The sequence below is a fragment of the Podarcis raffonei genome, chromosome 7 (genome assembly GCF_027172205.1).
Source record: "Podarcis raffonei isolate rPodRaf1 chromosome 7, rPodRaf1.pri, whole genome shotgun sequence".
NCBI classification, from domain to species: Eukaryota; Metazoa; Chordata; class Lepidosauria; order Squamata; family Lacertidae; genus Podarcis; species Podarcis raffonei.
The window spans coordinates 19,993,633-20,014,388 of NC_070608.1; the positions used below are offsets into that span (position 1 = coordinate 19,993,633).

The 20,756-nt window shown below is 46.0% G+C and overlaps 1 protein-coding gene across 3 annotated transcripts in view; it reads left to right on the forward strand.

The window, feature by feature from the left end:
• Positions 1-10,355: 10,355 nt before the first annotated feature.
• The window catches only part of SYBU (syntabulin), a 44,056-nt gene continuing 33,655 nt past the window's right edge, over positions 10,356-20,756 (forward strand). For 2 of the 3 annotated variants that reach the window (XM_053395427.1, XM_053395423.1), the window contains exons 1-2: positions 10,356-10,591; positions 13,071-13,278. In XM_053395427.1, the coding sequence (XP_053251402.1) occupies positions 10,565-10,591; positions 13,071-13,278 (235 nt within the window). In that variant the 5' untranslated portion in view covers positions 10,356-10,564. The remainder of the gene's footprint in view (positions 10,592-13,070; positions 13,279-20,756) is intronic. The other variant, XM_053395424.1, reaches the window with a different exon arrangement.

The window sequence follows — 20,756 nt, forward strand, 5'->3', positions numbered from 1 at the left end:
TTTCTGGATAGCCAGAAGAGAGTATCAGAGAACAAGCCATCCCTGGAGAAGAGATAAACAACTGTGTCTGTATTGTCTGCCCATCTTCCACTTATGGAGATCAAGCCAGGTATAATCACCAAATTCACATATTTATCACAATGGAAATGTTCTATAAAGAATCTTTGGACTCAGTTAGAAAGACCTGTTTGCAAATGTAGATACAGCTGAGGTATTTGGTTAAAGAATAACATGCAGCTAGTAAGGTATAATAAAAGGAAAATTTCCTGGATGCCTAGATCCAGGTTTGGGGCAAGTACTCTTTGGTGAGAGAGCCACAGCAGAGATTTAAAGTCACAAAATATGCAGCAAAGAAAAGCATGGAAATATAGGTGGTTAGACTTTTAAAAGACACCCTTCATAGTTGCTTCCAAAGTTCCCCACCTCCCTTAGCATAGAAAGAGACAAGTAAGTTAAAAATGAGTTACTTACAAACTCTTCCAAAGTCAGTTTCATGTGCTTTTCCATAAAGCAGCAAGAAAAGACTGGCAGTATAACTTAGGTTACAAAATGGTAAAATGTTTTAAAATTATTTGTATAGAAGCCCAAAGATGGCTTGCTTAAGCCACATGGTCTAAGTTTGGAGCATCCCGCTTGGACCTCCTTACTGGTAAGGTTCACATGGTGGAAGAGAGAAAACAAAGAGTCTGGGAACTCAATATGAGGGAGGGTGACAGAACAGCTTAATCTATAATTGTAACTCGTTCGTGTGGTAATTAGAGTTAAGCATGTTGGTTATCTGAGGCTGGAGAGATATTGGCTTTAGCATAAAATATCAGATATTGGGAAGCAATTTAGAAATAAACAATGACAATAATGCATGACCCAAAACCATGGGTCCGCAGGCAGCTGGATCGAGGCGGGTCGAGGCTGCTGATTCTTCTAGACCTGTCAGCAGCCTTCGACATGGTCGATCACGAACTCCTAGACCACCGCCTTGCCGACGTGGGGATCCAGGACACAGTCCTCCAATGGCTGCGCTCGTTTCTCTCTGGTCGGGGACAGAGGGTGGCGCTTGGGGGGGAACTGTCATCGCGCCGCTCCTTGGTGTGTGGAGTGCCTCAGGGTGCGATTCTCTCCCCGATGCTTTTTAACATCTTTATGCGCCCCCTCGCCCAGCTTGTCCGGAGTTTTGGGCTGGGTTGCCATCAGTATGCCGATGACACCCAACTCTATCTGTTGATGGATGGCCATCCTGACTCGGCCCCAGACACACTGACCAGATGTCTGGAAGCTGTGGCTGGATGGTTACGTGGGAGCCGGTTGAAGTTAAATCCTTCAAAGACAGAGGTCCTCTGGCTGGGACGGAGCGATATGGGATTGAGGGGGCAAAACTCCCATCTCTTGAGGGGGTGCGATTAGTGCCAGCATCGTCCGTTAAGAGTTTGGGTGTAATCTTCGATACCTCCCTCTCTATGGAGGCGCAGATTAAAGCTATAACAAAGGCGGCATTTTTTCATCTCCACCAAGCTAAGCAGTTGGCTCCTTACCTCTCTCGCCCTGACCTAGCCACTGTGATCCACGCGACGGTCACCTCCAGACTGGATTATTGTAACTCGCTCTATGTGGGGCTGCCCTTGAGACTGACCCAGAAACTCCAGCGGGTGCAGAATGCCACGGCGAGACTCCTTATGGGGTCTTCGCTGCGAGATCATATTCATCCGGAACTATACCAGCTGCACTGGCTCCCGATGGAGTACAGGATCAGGTTTAAGGTGCTGGTTTTAACCTTTAAAGCCCTATACGGCCTAGGACCCTCGTACATACGGGACCGCCTCTCCTGGTATGCCCCACTGAGAAACTTACGGTCTTCAAATAAAAACATCTTGAAGGTCCCAGACCACAGAGAAGTTAGGCTGGCTTCAACTAGAGCCAGGGCTTTTTCGGCTGTGGCTCCGATCTGGTGGAACACTCTGTCACAAGAGACCAGGGCCCTGCGGGACTTGACATCTTTCCGCAGGGCCTGCAAGACAGAGCTGTTCCACCAGGCCTTTGGTCAGGGCGCAGCCTGACCCCCTCCTCTGGCAATCTGCACAGAATTTTGCTTAATGGTTGCCATCAATTTGATTTTAATTTGATTTTAATTAATTTTATAATGAATGTTTTTAGAATGTTGGATTATTTTGATTGTTGTTAGCCGCCCTGAGCCCAGCTTCGGCTGGGGAGGGCGGGATATAAATAAAATTTATTATTATTATTATGAGTCAGGAAGGAACTGGCTAGTGTTACTTTATATGGATTTTGAAAAAATGAAAACCTCCTTTGTCATTGGTTATTTGTAAATTGTTCTCCAACACCTGATGTTCATGCCAAACTGTAGGTGTAAATCCACATTGCATGCCAGCAGAAGATGTGGCCAACTCTCTCTCTCTCTTGTGCACACACACACACAAGCATACAACCTTGTGTCCTCAGCAGGTTCATGTAGATCAGCTAAGGAGGGTTGTCTCTCCCTCTTCACGCATTAAATGCTAGATCTCATTACCTGAGCAGGAGCAATATGTATTCCCAGCAGAGCACTGACTCCACTCATTCCACATTAGCACTATGTCCACATTAGTGTTTTATTTTTAGCATGACTGCTGCCAAAATCAGTGGAATTTGGAAAAATTCACTTGGGAGGCTGAATCAGGCCCCCCAAAGTAGGGGAACCCCTAGCTGCTTCTGCCCTATCCAAATAAATGGGTCTCCATATAATGCCCCTCAACTTTTAGCTAGAGTTTTGTGTGCATGCATACATGTTTATACAAGCAAATACGCACATCTGGGTATGTAATAACTTGAACATCACCAGATATGTATTATTTATTCTATTATTTATTTATTTGATATTGTTGGACTCCAACTTCGTCCGATTGCCCAGCATCATAAGGAGGGCCACAGGCTCCCCAACCCTGGTATAAGGAGTCAACGTGTAATATAATTCCATGCTGTTCAAGATTAGTTGTCTCTTGGACTTCCGGGTTGGCGCCTCCGGACAATGGCGGAATTCCTCTGATTGGGAGGAATTTGCTTCGTGGAAACTAGGGTCTGGCCGCCACGGCGAAGGTGGGGACCCACCAAAAATCACAGGCGGGAGAAGCCTGTGAACGTGGGATTCGGCTGGCACCTTTTGCGCCTCCCCTACTCGCAGGGAAATCCGGTTTCGGGGATCCGGAGCGACGTGGGGTGAGTGGCGCAGTGCTTTGAATCGACTGCTTTTTTCACGGAGTGAAGCCACATTGCTGTTGCCGGAGAGCGCTGACTTTTTCCTGTGGACAATTTGATCTTAAAACAAGTACTCGTGAGTAGAATGGAAAATTGGATTTTTAAACGTCTTAATTTGGCACTGAAACAGGGAGGTTCTAAACAGGAAGTCCGCCTTCCCCTTTTGTAAATAGACTGAAGCAAAGAGGCTGCAAGCTAAAGTCTTGGAAAGTCCTTTGTAAAGGGTTAAACTTCCATCGGCTAAAATCAGTAAACCCCCCTTGGAGGCAGGAGAAGAGGGGGGAAATTTTGGACCGCGCAAGCCTGCAGGAGAGAGAGTGAAGAAAGTTAAATTACCACCGCTCTGAACCTGGAAACGGGCTGCTAGCAAGTTTGACGTTTTGGAAAAGTTCATTGACTGTGAACAAAACGTATATTGACAGATAGTTAAATAAGAGAAATACATTGTTTCCATTGTTTCCTTCTGCGTTTAAAAAGGAGTAAAAGTAACTGAAAATTGAAACTGATTTTATTGCTTGAACCGTGCTTAAAAGGATTGATACAAATAGAAATTGTTTCCTTCTAGAGGGAGCCTTTGAAACTGTTACAAGAGTTGAGCTGGGGGAATCTCCAGCTGCAAGATAAAAATCCGTGAGAACCAGGGATTGACCTTGGATCGGTAAGAATGTCGACAGAAGAAGCCTTAGTGATTGCATTATGCAAGATAAGTGACTCATTGGAACAGCTCCATAAGAAGACGGATGTGATGACTATCAAAATTGATAACTTGGGACAAAAAGTGACTAATTTGGGACAAAAAGTGAATATCTATACAGAAACTACTCAGGAATCGATACAGGAATCTACTTTGACACGGCAAATTGTGGAGAAGGCGAGGGAGAAAGTTGTTGTTGTGGAACCTAAAGTAATACAAGTGGAAAAGGAGAGAGCCCCAGCCTCACAGAGGCAATTTGATGAATATAAGTTGTTGCCTTCCATGACTGAATTTAGAGAAAGTCAGATTTTGAAGATTGGAGCCCTGCTTGGACTGGAGAAGGAAAGTTGGATAGATCCCCCCATGCAGGGATGTATTGACATCTGGGACCTGGACTTGGGTCAGGAGGAGATTGGAGTTGTAGGGACCTTCAGATTTGGATGGATTTTGAAACACGTCCTGAAATATCTTTTGGATTTTAGTTTTAACTATGGAGATTTGGCTGAACTGCCGAGAAGGAATAAAAACATTGTTAAGTCGGAGCTTCCCCGAGACCTACTCTTCAGCATCAAAGGAAGGAAATTAAGAACAAGATCAGCAGAAGACAAAGTAAAGTGCATGTATAAATATGAAGAAGATCCGCAGAAGGGACTTGGAAAAGAGTTAAGAGCCTCGGACAGAAGATCACCAGGTTGATGGACCATATGGAATTGACGGAAAGGACTGGCAGAATCCGAGACCAGGGAGAAGAGGCGGTGGAAGAAGATTGGAAAAAGTTTAAAGTTTATTTATAGAAATATTGCAAAATTAATGAGTGTTAGAAAAATGTTGGAATGAAATTACATGGCTTTAGTAGAAATGTTATAAGGAGTTAAGCATAAATAAGTATTATAGTATTAATGGAAAATAAGGTTAAATTAAGTTAAGAAAATTATATGACAGAAAATAGTGAAAGATGGAAAGGAATTGCTGAAATAATTAATAGAAGTGGAATACAAAAAGGGAGGTGAGAGGAGGTCGATGAAACGAGGGAATGAAAGATAGGGCATTGAAATGGTATGATGTATGTTTTTAAATTGTTGTTGCTTTGCTTTATTTAGCCTAATGTGTTAATGTTGTGTATTGTTTATATATTGTATTGTATTGTATTTTCTTTCTTTTTTTGTTTTTTTCCTCTTTTTTCTTCTCCTTTTCTTCTTTTTTGTAAGGTTTAAAAGTAATAAATATTATTTTTTAAAAACAAACAAACAAGATTAGTTGTCTCTTGTAGTCAGTAATACACTTCAAGCAAAGATCACCAATGTCGAAGCAATCATTCTTCAACATCAACTTCATTGGACTGATCATGTTGTTTGGATGCCTGATTATTGTCTTCCAAAGCAACTACTCTACTCTGAACTTGAAAATGGAAAGCGTAATGCTGGTGGTCAACAGAAGACTCTCTCAAGGTAAATCTTTTAAAAATGTAGTATAAAAGGTAAAGGTACCCCTGTCCGTACGGGCCAGTCTTGACAGACTCTAGGGTTGTGCGCTATAAACACTGACAATTGGGAAACACTGGCCTGTGGGCACTCCAATTGGAGAACAGCCTTTACCAAAGGTGTCATGGGCTTTGAAGGCACTAGAACTCAAGATGAAAGGGAGAAACATGCTAAGAGGAAGACACGCTTGGCAAACCCTCACTCCCACCTGGAAACCTATGCCTCCATTGTGGAAGGACGTGTGGATCCAGAATTGGCCTCCACAGTCACTTACGAACTCACTGTTAAAAGTGTGTTTATGGAAGGCAATCTTACTTGGCTATGAGGGATCCCCAAAGAAGAAGAAGAAAAAATACTCTTGATATTTAGTGTGCTCTTTTTCCAAACTCCTCTAACAATGTTAAGATTAAGTACTTTAAAAACCGAAATAGAAACAGGTTTAACTTGTTTACATAGCACACACCTGAAACAACAGTGAACAAAGAGTACTAGTCCCACTTCTCTGTTAGCCAACAAACACCTGAAATCCAACACCTAGCTTGTGCTTGTGAGCACTGGATCCCATGTCTGCCATTGTGGCATAAAAGGGATTGCATGAAGGATTATGCTATCAGTGGCCGCTAGCCACAATGGCTATCTATGTTCTACCTCCACTATTGGAGACAGAGTGCCTTTGAATGCCAGTTGCAATCAGGGAAGACGTGCTGTTGTACTCAGGTGCTGCTTTCTAGCTTCCCATAAGCATCTGGCTGGCCACTGTGAGAAGAAGAAGCTAGACTAGATGGGCAATTGTCTTGATCCAGCAAGCTCTTCTAATCTTCTTAAGTATTTGCCTCGACTTTCAGAATCCCGCTTGCTGAGAATCACAATTAGGAAGAGTGCTGCTGCTCTCAGGAGGGCTTCCCACAAACTTTGCTTGGCAAAGAACAGGGTACTGGACTCAATGGATCTTTGGTCTGATTCATCAGAGCTCTTGTAATGTTCTTACCAGACTTCTGGCCTAATCCAACTTTGTTGTTGTTGTTTAGTCATTTAGTCGTGTCTGACTCTTCGTGACCCCATGGACCAGAGCACACCAGGCACTCCTGTCTTCCAGTGCCTCCCACAGTTTGGTCAAACTCACGCTGGTAGCTTTGAGAACACTGTCCAACCATCTCGTCCTCTGTCATCCCCTTCTCCTTGCTTGTCTTTGTCCATGGAGTTTTTTTAGCAGGGATACTGGAGTGGCTTGCTGGATCCTGCTCCAGGTGGATCACGTTTGGTCCAAACTCTCCACTATGACCTGTCCATCTTGGGTGGCCCTGCACGGCATAGTTCATAGCTTCTCTGAGTTATTCAAGCCCCTTCACCATGGCAAGGCAGTGATCCATGAAGGGGCAAATCCAACTGGAGAGAGTTTATCATTATCTGGATCAGCAAACACTTGTTTCTTTAAAAGCTAATATTTGCAGATCACTACTTTTCATCACCATCTAGTTTGCTTTAAAGCTGGCAGTTTTTCAAGAGACAGTGGTCTGGAAATATATCTGCTGGTCAGGTTTCCTTGTAAGATTAAATTTATATAAACAGAAATAGTTTGCATTACTTGAATAAACATCCACAAATTTATGAATAGAATATATGACAGATAAGGTAATGATGAAGACAGGAGTGCCTGGCGTGCTCTGGTCCATGGGGTCACGAAGAGTTGGACACAACTAAATGACTAAACAGCAACAAAGGTAATGATATGTATAATTTTTAACATGCAGAGAATAACAAGTGCAAACAAATCAGAGAAGGGAGCTGAGGGAAGTCTCAGGAGAGAGGGAGAAGGAGGGATGGGGAGTAGGGGGAGAAAAAGGGGGAGAAAATGATGCAACTTGGATGGATAATTTGTTTTGTTGAAATTGTTTAATAAAAATATTTTTTTTAAAAGAAGAAGAAAGAAATAGTTTGCATTGAATGTTAAGCTTACAGCGGTCTGGGATTCTGCAGCAGCCAATTACAATTATTTGGCACAATTCGGAAGTCACAATTTAGCGTAGTACATCAGTGCCCCTGTTCTGATGTGCAATGCTACCCAAATGCCCACCTGCAGGATTGAGCAGAGCTACTTGCAGGGATTATGTGGAATTGCACGTCTTTGTGGAGCCTTTACTAACACAGCTGACCTCTTCAGAATATGTCCTGTCCCAGTTCACACGATCTGCACTTCTGCATGGTTTCCTGCTGGACTGAAAGGCTGACAGGAGCTGTTCCATTTCTCCCACCCCTGCCGCATGGTTCAAAATTTCACCTTACCCAGGAAGCCCAAGGAGCTATCCAGAAGACCAAGAAGTGCTCTTTGTTAGGAGTGGGTGGCAGGCTTCAGGCTTGCAGGGTCTATTGTTCTTGTGGTTTTGGACTAGAACCCTGAGATCTACCAGCCAGAGCCAAGCACAAAATATATAGACACACACACACACGGAGAGTCTGGAATGGTCAACTTTAAATAATTGCTTTTGTTACCATGTTATGTCATGAGTTACAAAATAGCTAGAAAAAACTATGAAGTTCTGAAAGGCCTTCAGTTTATTTGTGTGTTTTTTAATTTTAAAAAGAGCCATATTCATTACAAAAATGCTTCAGGCACTTTGTAGGACTCCTCTGGATAAAAGCCCTTCTCAGGAGTCCTCAAAACTGCATGATCCACTTTGGGATCAAGACCCTCTTAATTAGGCTCCTTATGCTTAGAGTATGCAAACCTCCAAAAAGAGAACGGGGAAACCAGCATGTCAGGAAGGATGCCACACAAAGTTTACAGTAGCTGATCAGCAATCTGAGAAGAAAAGCAACCAGAGAAAAGAATTACATGAGGTCAGGGAATCTGTTTTTTTCCAAGTACCAAAACAGAATGGAGATTGCACACACACAAATCCTTTCCTGAAGACTGCAAACATTGTTCATTTCAGCTACGTAATTTAGGGCCATGTTGTTGTTGTTGTTGCTGCTGCTGCTGTGTTTAATTGGGGGTTGGAAATACTTGCTGAACCACTGCAAATCACCCAGAACCCAGCAGCTTATCCCCACCTGCTTCTCTGTCCATCCTTTTCTAGATAGTAAGGAAGCTGTCCAGCAAAAAGTCTTAGGGAGCACAGTAACTGCTCAGCTCCCTATCTCTTACAGGGCTGTTGCTGTTGCTCTTTCTGGGCAATCCTGCAAAGTAAAAGAATGTTGAACCGCTTTTCAAGGAGGCTGCCAGCTGCTCCACCCTCTTGAGAATGGGGAAGGCTGCAGCTCAGGGACAGAGCATCTCTTTGCATGTGTAATTGCCCAGGTTCAATCCCCTCCAGCATTACCAGGTAAGACTGGGAGTGTCTCCTGCCTATGGCATTGGAAATGTGTAAGGCAGCTTCCTGTGGTCCTAAGAATGAGGGCAAAGCTAGTGGTGGCAGCAGCAGGACTGCTGGGGGTGGTGGTAGGATTGGCACTGAGAGGGCACCAAAGGTGGCCAGCCCAGCCCCCACGCTATCTATATTGTGTAGTGGTTAGAGAGCTGGACTAGGACCTGGCAGAGTTGTTGTTGTTGTTTAGTCATTTAGTCGTGTCCGACTCCTGTCTTCCACTGCCTCCCACAGTTTGGTCAAACTCATGCTGGTAGTTTCGAGAACATTGTCCAACCATCTCTTCCTCTGTCATCCCCTTCTCCTTGTGCCCTCCATCTTTCCCAACATCAGGGTCTTTTCCAGGGAGTCTTCTCTTCTCATGAGGTGGCCAAAGTATTGGAGTCTCAGCTTCAGGATCTGTCCTTCCAGTGAGCACTCAGGGCTGATTTCCTTAAGAGTGGATAGGTTTGATCTTCTTGCAGTCCATGGGACTCCAGGTGATCCACCTGGAGCAGGAACCGGCAAGCCACTCCAGTATCCCTGCCATGAAAACTCCATGGACAAAGACCTGGTAGAGACCAAGGGTCAAATCTCCACTAAGCCATGAAGCTCACTGGGTGACCTTGGGCTAGTCCCTACCCTCTCAGCCCAGCCTACCTTACAAGGTTGTTCTGGGGGTTAAATGAGGAAGGGGAGAACCATGTGCCTCAAGCTCCTTGGAGAGGCAAAATGTGGGATAGAAATGCCGTAAATAAATACAAACAAATAAAAATTGTGTGTCATGTTCCTGCAAATTACCATAGTGAAGGGCATAAAATCCACCCTCAAAATGTATGATGCAACTACAGTGGTACCTCGGGTTACAGATGCTTCACGTTTCAGACTCCGCTAGCCCAGAAATAGTACCTCAGGTTAAGAACTTTGCTTCAGAATGAGAACAGAAATCGTGCTCCGGCGGCAGCAGGAGGCCCCATTAGCTAAAGTGGTGCTTCAGGTTAAGAACAGTTTCAGGTTAAGAACGGACATCCGGAACGAATTAAGTTCTTAACCCGAGGTACCAATGTATTTGTTTGAAAGAGGGCAGACTTCGATCCTTTAGAAATGGAGGCGACTGGGTTGGCAAATTCCATCCACTTCTTCTATTAAAAAATAAAATAAAGTAGTTACAGGCGTGTGTTGACAGTACTGCTTGGTTTCAGCTGATTTCTCAGACACCCGCGATCTACGCGCCGCTCTCCGCTTCGCCCCAAGACGAAAAACCTCCTTCCTTGGAGGTTGGACGGGTCATCCGTCATGGATGTTTTGGTTGAGATTCTTGCAATTGGGGTGGACTAGATGACCCTGGGGGATCCCTTCCAACTCTGCAGTTCTATGATTCTAAGACGACACCGCGCGCTGCTCAGAGAAGGAAGTGGGCGCAAGAGGCTCCCTCCCCAAAGCAAACCGAAGCGCCCCTCGGTTCCCTCCCCGCGGCGCTTCTGCCCTCTGCCAGGAGGCGTCCACGGCTGCAGCAGCGCCAGGCAGCCAAGCGGACCAGGCAGAAGCAGCCGGCGGCAACGGCGGCTCCACGTGTCAGGGCGGGGCGAGGCAGCGCTGGGGCTGGGCAGGGCTGGAGCTGCTGCGCGCTAGCAAGGGAGCGAGCGAGGCAGCGGCAGGCAGGCAGGCAGGAGGGCGAACGAGCGAGCGAGGAGGCTGCTGCGGCATTGACGGCGCCTCGCCTCTGCCTCCTCCCCTGGCGAGCAGCTCAGTGCCCCGCGCCACCTCCCACCGCAGCTGCGTCGCCGGCTCCAGGCGGGATGGGACCCCTCCGGGAAAGCAGAAAGGTGAGCGCACGGCGGAGGGGCTCGCAGGTGGGACGGGGCGGGTGTGGGGCGGGATGGGACACCTCGGGGACAGCTGCCAGGTGAGGTAAGAGGGCTCTCCGGTGGGGCTGGCGGGGAGGATAAGGAAATCAGGTCCATGCACGTGCAGCCCCAAAAAACACGCGTTCTGTGTATCGCGTGTACGTGTGAATACTTGCCATAATGTGTGCGAGTGAATGCGGGGTGCTGTATGTGCTGACAGCGGGGTTCAAGCTTTGGCTAAGGCAAGAGCGGTATTTAAGACTAGGATACACCAGCAGAAAAAGTGGGGTGATGGATATTTTCACTTTCCCCTCCCCTCCCCTCCTCATCTCTAAAATGCCCAGCAACAGACGCTAAAAGAGCAAACGCTGCTGAGTCCGCCCCTGATGGAGTCTGACATCATTAAGGCAAAATTTGTGGGATTCAGGGTGTGTGTATTTATTTGAGGAAGTGAAGTCGAATAGGGTGGATGGGGATGTGTGGGGCAAAGGCAAGGGATGGGGTGAAGGGAATTCATAAGTGGGGGTCCCCAAGCAAAGGGGAGGCGAAGGGTGTCTCTCGCCCTCTCCACCTTCCTTGCAACAGCATCACCCAGAAGAGTGTCCCTCGAGTCCATCTCTGATGGAGTCTGACATCATCACTGCTGCTGTGCCCCTGCCGCAGATTTTTCTCTGGAGTGGAGGTTTGGGGGGGGGAGCAGGGAGAGACCTAGCTCACAATTACGTCACCCCAAAGCTGGGAAGGCTGACCAGAATCCCCATTTTCTCTGGGCATTCCTCTTTGCATTTGCCAGAACCTCTTGGGGGCTGTAGCCCTGCCGATACAGGTGGCAAGGATGCCTCAAACGGCTGTGATAATTGCCTTTCAGTGCTTTTCCAGCTGATCCAATTTTAGCACAGTAATTGCAGTGCTGGTACTTGCTTGTCTTTGCATAGGTTCTGTGCATCTCCCGTCTGGCAAACCTTTCGCTTTTAGCTGTTGACTTCTGCTTTTTTTCTACTTCTCCGGCACGGGAGTGCACTTCTGTGTGGATACTCACATGCACATATTGATCGAACAAGGCTAACCCCCATCTGCTAGGTGTGGATACAAGAGGGGGCTTTTTATGGTGATATGTTGGACTGTTGCACAAGAGCAAAACTCCAGCATTTACAGATTGCTGGAAAAGCCCTGCGAGCCATTTTGCACATTACGGCGGAGTTGCCTCAGCAGCAGCAAATCGCATCTTCCTAGCAAGTAGACCATGTGATGAATACATATGCTTGCAAAGATGCTTGCCACATCAATGTCTGCATGTGACATTTCCCACATTCTCGCCTCGTTTTTAGCTCTGCTCAGTTCAGCAGTGGCATAACAGCCGCTGCAAATCACTTCCGCATGGGCAGAACCACAGTTAGGCTGTGTGCACGACATACATTTAAAGCCCATCGTTTAACCTGCACAGAGCTACAATTCCCAGCGCCCTTAACAAACTGCAGCTGCCAGGATTCTTGGCGGGAGGAGGGAGGTAATGTGCTTGACATTTATGGTGCACAGAACCTTAGTACAGTGGTACCTCGGGTTACATACGCTTCAGGTTACATACGCTTCAGGTTACAGACCCTGCTAACCCAGAAATTGTACCTCGGGTTAAGAACTTTGCTTCAGGATGAGAACAGAAATCGGGCTCTGGCGGTGCGGCAGCAGCAGGAGGCCCCATTAGCTAAAGTGGTGCTTCAGGTTAGGAACAGTTTCAGGTTAAGAACGGACCTCCGGAATGAATTAAGTACTTAACCCGAGGTACCACTGTATCATGTTCATCGTCAGTGTAGTTTCAGTCTACATCAAGGAAATAAGATAAGAAATATCCAGCCAGTCCATCGGGCTTTGTACTGCGTCCAGAATTTTAGGTCCAGGATTTTAGCTACTAGCCATGATGACTATGTTCTGCCTCCACAGTTGAAGGCAGCAATGCTTCTGAATACCCGTTTCTGAAACCACAGGATGGGAGAGTGATGTTGTGCTTGGGTTTCTTGCTGGGGGTTTCCTACAGGCATCTGCTTGTCCACAATCAGAACAGGATGCTGAACAAGATGCCCTGATCCAGCAGCTCTTATGTTCTTACGTTGTACCATTGAGATGGCCCTTCCACGTGGCTCACTGTGGCCAACTGGAATGCTGTCCATGGGCAGCTCCACCTGAGCAGAAGCATTTTTTGGTGGGGATCATACCATCATAGATTTGGAAGGGACCCTAAGGATCATTGAAGTCCAACCTCCTGCAATGCAGGAATAAGCAGCTGTCCTGTATGGGGATCGAACCTGCAACCTGGGCGTTATCAGCACCATGCTGTAGCCAACTGAGCTATCCAGGGGTGTTAGCTGACCTGCTGACTCCATACATTGAGCCAGACCTTTGGGTGGGGCAGGGCTGGGAAATGCACATGGACTGACGTGCCCGTTGTCTCTGCCATTGGAAGGAGCACAAAATGCAGGACAAGGAGATCTGCCGCAGCCGCATTCCTCGCCTGGTCCTCCGGCCTCATTTCCCCCAGCAGCAGCTCCGCCACCAGAAACTGTCCCCGGCGTCCGAGTCGCCCTTCTCGGAGGAGGAAAGCAGAGAATTCCACCCCCTCAGCTCTTCTGGAGGGTCTGCAAGGACCATCAGCAGCAACAGTTTCTGCTCAGGTACTAGAAGAAACAGTGTGTCTGTGGCAATGCTGATATTATAGTCCAGAGATGGGGAACTAATAATAATAATAATAATAATAATAATAATATTTATACCCCATCCTCCCCAGCCAAGACTGGGCTCAGGGTGGCTAAGACCAGATATAAAACAATTGATTAAGATACAACTTCAAAACAAGATTAAAATACAACATTAAAATGCAGCCTCATTTCAAGAGAAAACTTTCTGGGGATGAAAACGTCAAATCTTCACCAAGGCCAACTATCCAGACTGGTCCTACATGGGCCAGAAAAAGCCAGGGAAGCCCCCAAATAGGAGTCCCATCACAGAAGGAGAAAGGAAAAAGGAAAGAGGGGGAGGGGATCAAGTTGATTCCAAGCCAAAGGCCAGGTGGAACAACTCCGTCTTACAGGCCCTGCAGAAAGAAATCAGATCCTGCAGGGCCCTGGTCTCATGAGACAGAGCATTCCACCAGGCTGGAGCCAGTGTTAAAAAGGCCCTGGCTCTGGTTGAGGCTAATCTAACTTCCTTAGGGCCCGGGACCTCTAGGGTGTTGCTATTTATGGACCTAGTAGGCATGATAGCCATGGTGACTATGTTCTGCCTTGACAGTTGGTGGCAGTGATACCAGTTTCTGAAAACCACAGGAGGGCCGAGTGCCCTGGTGCTCAAGTCTTGCTTGAGCATTTCCCATTGGCATCTGGGTGGCCACTGTGACAGCAGGAAGCTGGATTAGATGAGCCACTGGCCTGACCATTAGGTTCTTCTTATGTTCTCCAAATATTGTTGAACAGCAAGTCCCATCATGCCAGGCCTTTGGCTATTTGGGAAAGGATATGGGGTATTTATTGGAAAATGAAAATACCATAATAGACACATTATAATTGCATGTTCAAGGGAATGTCCTATCAGATGTCAAGTAACTCTACAATCTTTAGAGGACATCTGAAGGCAGTGCTGCATAGGGACGTTTTTAATGTTTGATACTTTATTATGCTTTTATATTTGTTGGAAGCCACCCAGAGTTGCTGGGACAACCCAGTCAGATGGGCGGGATACAAATAAAATCATTACTATTATTATTACTATTACGGGAGGGGGTTGGGCCTCCGCTCCTATCAGTCACTGCCATCATGGTCAACGGTCAGGGATCATGAGACTTGTAGTCCAACAACAACTGGAGGGCTATAGATTTCCCATGCATTTTAGCCCAATTGCTTTTCCTCTCTACCCAGGAAAATAGAATAACTTCCCTAACGGGGGTCAGTGGTAGCAAATACACCAACTGAAACCTGTAGAAAATTAATTGTTTGCTGCATAATAGGAGCCTAGGAAGCCAGGTCCAGCTATATCAACATTGTCTACACTGAATGACAGCAGTTCTCTCTAGGATTTTAGGCAAAATTTAGCCCTGCCTGGAGGTGCTGTGAGTTGGATCTTTTGTATGCAAAGCAGATGCTCTTTCACTAGGCTGCAGCCCTTCTCCAGTTACTTTGTCACAAATGTATCCCAAGAGGCACCAAATATATATTGCTGTGTTTTTCCACATTGCCAATTGCCTGGCTCCGTACAGTGGAGCTTTAGAGAGAAATAAAGTCACTGTCAATGAAACTCAGCTCTGAGCACATGAAGCATGTGCCGCTGACTGAAATCAGATGTTTCTGTTTGGATTAGTAAGTGTTTATCTTGAACGCTGCATGAAAAAAATAATTTGGCATGCCCGTTTTAAACCGAGCTGAGGTTTACACACTTGGAGAATCTTGAAGGGTGAGGTTCACCCAGGAGCAGCTTAGATCTGCGAATTTAAGTTTGCATGTAAAACGAGAGGGGTAATTGGTTCAGGAGAGTACCGATTTACAGTTTCAAAAGATGGTTTCTAAAGAGAGCTTATATCCAAAGGTGTTTCTAATCCCTGTCTCAATTAAAAGTGACCCAGCAGATGTCATGCAACAACACTGGTTTGTGACACCCAACCTCCCACTGCTTCACTGTGTCACATGTGTGGGTCAGTAATCAAATAATGACCATCTAATACAGGTGTATGGAACTTTTGGCTCTCTAGATGCTTCTGAACTACAACTGCCATCATCCCTGGCCATTGGCCATGCTTGCTTGCTGGAGCTGATGGGAGCTGCAGTTCAGCAACATCTGGGGGGGGGGCAAATGTTTGTTGCACCTGGTTCCATATAAGCAATGTTGAGTGTGGAAATTACAGCATGCAAATGAAAATACAGTCTTGCTCCACCTCCATCCCCTGCAGATATTGATACTAATTTGACTAGTGGGAATTTTCCTATACCCACACAGTGGCTTAGTGATTCAAGTCCAAAGACAATTTGGAACAGCTCAGCAAGGGAGAGTGTACAAGGAGGCACAAGGGATTTCTTAGTTATAGGGGAACATCTACATTGCTAATAATGTACATTGGCTTTCTAAGAACTCAAGTCAAACCTGTATGCAACATCACTCTTCCCATTTGTGGTTCCTAGCAACTGGTTATTTAGAGTCCTACTACCTCTAACAGAGAGGGACGTGGGTGGCGCTGTGGGTTAAACCACAGAGCCTAGGGCTTGCCGATCAGAAGGTTGGTGGTTCAAATCCCCGCAACAGGGTGAGCTCCCATTGCTCAGTCCCTGCTCCTGCCAAACTAGAAGTTCAAAAACACGTCAAAGTGCAAGTAGATAAATAGGTACCGCTCCGGCGAGAAGGTAAACAGCGTTTCCATGTGCTCCTCTGGTTCGCCAGAAGTGGTTTAGTCATGCTGGCCACATGACCTGGAAGCTGTACGCCAGCTCCCTCAGCCAATAAAGCAAGATGAGCGCTGTAACCCCAGAGTCAGCCACGACTGGACCTAATGGTCAGGGGTCCCTTTACCTTTACCTTACATCTAACAGTGTGCTAGAACATGGCTGCTAACCACTGATAGCCTTGTCCTCCATGAATTTGTTCAATCCATTTTCACAGCTATCCAATTCAGTGGCTATCGTTGCCTCTCCGGGGAGTGAATTCTGTAGTTCAACTTCATTCTGTGTGGAGGAAGTACTTATTTTTGCCTACCACTTTAACTTTCACAGCTTCCCCCGGTAGGACTTATAGTTCAAAGAGGGTGACAAGAATTCTAAGCAGGCCTCCGGCTCTGTCTTTCAGAGGAGAGGGAGCGGCTGTTAAATAAGCCCCGAATGACAGTGCACGGCAGTCGCAGAGCCGGGACTCCAGTCATAATTGGTGCCAAAAGCAGCCCTGCTAAGCTTTTCACAATTGGGCAGGAGGAGAGCTGGATTGGCAGGGCTGCTTAAAGAAAAGACTTGCTGACTCATAAAGTATAACCACATGTGTGGAGAAGTTACAGCCACCCTCCCTGCTGTACCCATCTCTTTTGCTTTAAGTGCTTCCCCAGCGTGCTCCCATTGAAAAAAGGGGTATGATAGCAGACAATTGCTGACTGGTTGTGGTGGGGGTGGACAAGTGAAAGTGGGGGTAGGGCTGTGGTTGTCCTGCTCTTCTCCCTTCTTATGACTGCTCTGCTCCTTTAGTTGGTACCTTTTGGGTCTCTGCTGTGCTGCTCTGCTCTTTCCCTAACTCCTTGACTGGCTAGCAGGCAGGCTAGATATAGTGAGGAGATGAAGAAGAGTTTGGATTTGATATCCTGCTTTATCATTACCCGAAGGAGTCTCAATGCGGCTAACATTCTCCTTTCCCTTCCTCCCCCACAACAAACACTCTGTGAGGTAAGTGAGGCTGAGAGACTTCAAAGAAATGTAACTAGCAGCTGCATGTGGAGGAGCGGAGACGCGAACCCGGTTCCCCAGATTACGAGTCTACCGCTCCTAACCACTACACCACACTGGCTCTCAGTGGCATAGCTCAGTGGTAAAGCATCTAATTTGGGTTCAGATCATCCCAGGTTCAATGCACAGGAGATCTGGGGACCCCCAGTACAGTCATACCTTGGGTTACAGACGCTTCAGGTTGCACATTTTCAGGTTGCACACTGCACTGAACCCGGAAGTACTGGAACGGATTACTTCCAGGTTTCGGCACTTGCGCATGCGCAAAAACACTAAATCGCACTTTGCGCATGCGCAGAAGTGCTGAATCATGACCCGCGTTTGCACAGACGCGGCACTGCAGGTTGCAAATGCTACGGGTTGCGAATGTGCCTCCCACCCGGATCACTTTCGCAACCTGAGCATCCTCTGTACTAGGAATGTCCCCAGTTTGAAGCCTTGCAGAGTAACTGCCAGCCAATGTAGACCACAGCTTCTCAAAGGGTGTGGCAGGAGAGAATGGCAAGTGTGGCAGGAAGATTCAAGGAACATCAAAGAAGCATTTAAACATTTCAGTTTATCAAAATATTATTATTATTATTATTTTGCAGAATATGGATAGATATCTTTTGAAAATGAGAGCAAGAGCAAAGATTCTTTCTGTTGATGAGGAGATGAGAGTTTGTTTGTCTCAAATTAGGCCTAATATAAATGAGATTACCCAGCAAAAGCAAGTTCACACCTCTCACTGAGTTTGTATACATACTTAAGGTCCATGCTTTTTTTTTCCCTTAAAAATTTTTAGGGGTACTCTCATTTTGTCTTAAGAAAATCACAATTTTATAGTTCATATCAGGAAAAATAAATACAGTAAATGGACAAAAGTACAAAGATTCACAAAATGTTTAGGGGTATGCATCCTCTTGTGTCCCCCCAGAAAAAAAGCACTGCTTGAGGTAAATATGTAAGAGGATCATTTATAATTATATTTTGGGAATGATTTGTGTTCTTATGTAGCTGCATTGTTAATAATAATAATAATAATAATAATAATAATAATAATAATAATAATTTATATACTGTCCTGTACCAGCGGGTCTCAGGGCGTTTCACAGGGTAAAATTACAATATTAAAACACAGAACACATAATCAAAATAAAAACAGAAACAACTGAAGAACACCCCCACCTCAAAAAACCCCCACACCTTAAAAGGGCAACCAAAGGCCTGGTTAAAGAGGAATGTTTTTGCCTGGCACCTAAAGGTACATAACGAAGCCACCATGTCCCATGATCTTATTATAAAGTAGTTGTCTTCTATGTTATAAATAAAGCACTTCTTGTTGTCCCCCTGCCTCATGTATTTCTTATCAATTAAAAACCAGCCTGGCACGAGCAAATTTTTAATGTGAAAGGGTTGCCCAGAGGAAGGAAGTTTGAGAACCACTGATGAAGACAATATTGAGCTATATGGACCAAGACATATAAACGACCCCAAGTGATGATAACATAGCTCTGTGCAGCTCAGCCTGTGTACATCATATGTGAAATCGTCATATGTGCACTTTTTTACACACTGTGGTACAGAGTGTGGGAGCCCACTTGGACCACTGCAGCGTGCTCTCTGTGGACCTGCCCTTGAGGGTGCCTGGGAAACTACAACTAACCCAGAATGTGCCTGCCAGACTGGTGCCTAGGAGCAGACTCTGGGGCCATGTAAATCCAGTCCTAAAGGATCTACAGTGGTACCTCGGGTTACAGACACTTCAGGTTACAGACGCTTCAGGTTACAGACTCCGCTAACCCAGAAATAGTACCTCAGGTTAAGAACTTTGCTTCAGGATGAAAACAGAAATCGTGCTCCGGTGGTACAGCGGCAGCGGGAGGCCCCATTAGCTAAAGTGGTGCTTCAGGTTAAGAACAGTTTCAGGTTAAGAACGGACCTCCAGAACGAATTAAGTTCTTAACCCGAGGTACCACAGTACATTGGCTCCCAGTACGTTTCCGAGCACAATTCTAAGTGTTGGTGCTGGCCTTAAAAGCCCTAAGTGGCCTTGGTGCTGTGTAGCTGAAGAAGCATTAGCCCAGACATTGAAGTCCAGCTCTGAGGGTCTTTTGGTGGTTCCCTCATTGTGAGAAGAGAGGTTACAGGGAACCAGGCAGAGGGTACTTGCACCCACCCGGTGGAATGCCCTCCTGCCAGATGTCAAACAGATAACAACTATCTGACTTTTAGAAGACATCTGAAGGCAGCCCTATATAGTTTTTAATGTTTGATATCTTACTGTGGTTTTATAATTTGTTGGAAGCCGCCCAGAGTGGTTGGGGCAACCCAGTCATATGGACAGCAATAAATAAATTGTTATTGTTATTATTAGAGCGTATGCCCCCTTGGACTCACTAGGACTTATTTCCCCATAACACTACATATAATAATAATAAGGATGCATAGGATTCTCTGTGGAATAGGATTTATGCATGCTGCATAAACATCCTGCAAACGTTTTGAAATGAGGCTACTCTGGATTAATTCATTTGTAAGTGGCATCCTTGCTGATAAAATGAGAATAAGATTTCTGCATCTGCATTTTTACACATTTTTTAAGAGAGAGAGGGTATGGCCTGTTGATCTCAGAGGGGCTGCAAAAGTCACAGGAAGATGTTGGGCTGTATCCAACTAAGTTCTGCTCAGAGTAATCCATTGGCATTAGACAGGTCTGTTCATTTCAGTGGGTCTACTCTGAGCACGGCTAACATCGGCTGCCCCCTATTATTTCTTCTATGAAATTATTGATCAGCGGGGGGGGGGGGGAGGCAGCTTTCAAAACGCACATTTGTTCCAGCCAATTGCATGTGGAGCTCGTTATAAAACTTCCAGCTGGATGCTAGGCTTCGATAAAACGAAACAAATGCTTTGGCGTGCGTGCTGTCTGTCATCTGACATTGAAACAGGCACCCTCCTGCCTTCCCCCTCCGGTTTGGATTTCAGCTGCAGGGTTCATATGTCAAGCGGAGAGAAAAACATTCTCCCAGCAGCAACGCCTGCCTCATCAGCTGCCAAGTATTTCACCACATCAGGTCTGTTATCCTTGTAAGTTGCATAGTAGGGGCTGCTTGGGAGCGGTTCTCTACTGAGTGCTGCATTTACCTTGTCAACTTGGAAAAGGGGATGTCTGCAAAGCAGTGCCAGCTATTCAGCTTTGAATGGCCCATTCATGGCCTAGGTGTTCCAGAGAAAGGCAACCCAAAAAGAGTGTCTCCTGAGCACTCTGGAGAACGTAGGCTGTGGAGATCTGCCTGCAAGGTAGTAGGACATGTGTGGCACTCACAGCAAATGGGACATCTTTTTCACACCAAGCACTACATTCCCTAGTGCACGCCAGTGATAGGCAGTGCAAGGGGCAAAAGGTTGGTAGAGTATCTGTGGGAATGTTCAGGGAGGCAGGAGAGGATATATTGTTTACTAATATCCTTCCTAACTTGTGTTAGCAACAGAAAGGTAGCCATGTTGGTCTGCCATAGTCAAAACAAAAAATTTTTTTCCTTCCAGTAGCACCTTAAAGACCAACTAAGTTAGTTCTTGGTATGAGCTTTCGTGTGCATGCACACTTCTTCAGATACACAGTGTATCTGAAGAAGTGTGCATGCAAACGAAAGCTCATACCAAGAACTAACTTAGTTGGTCTTTAAGGTGCTACTGGAAGGAAA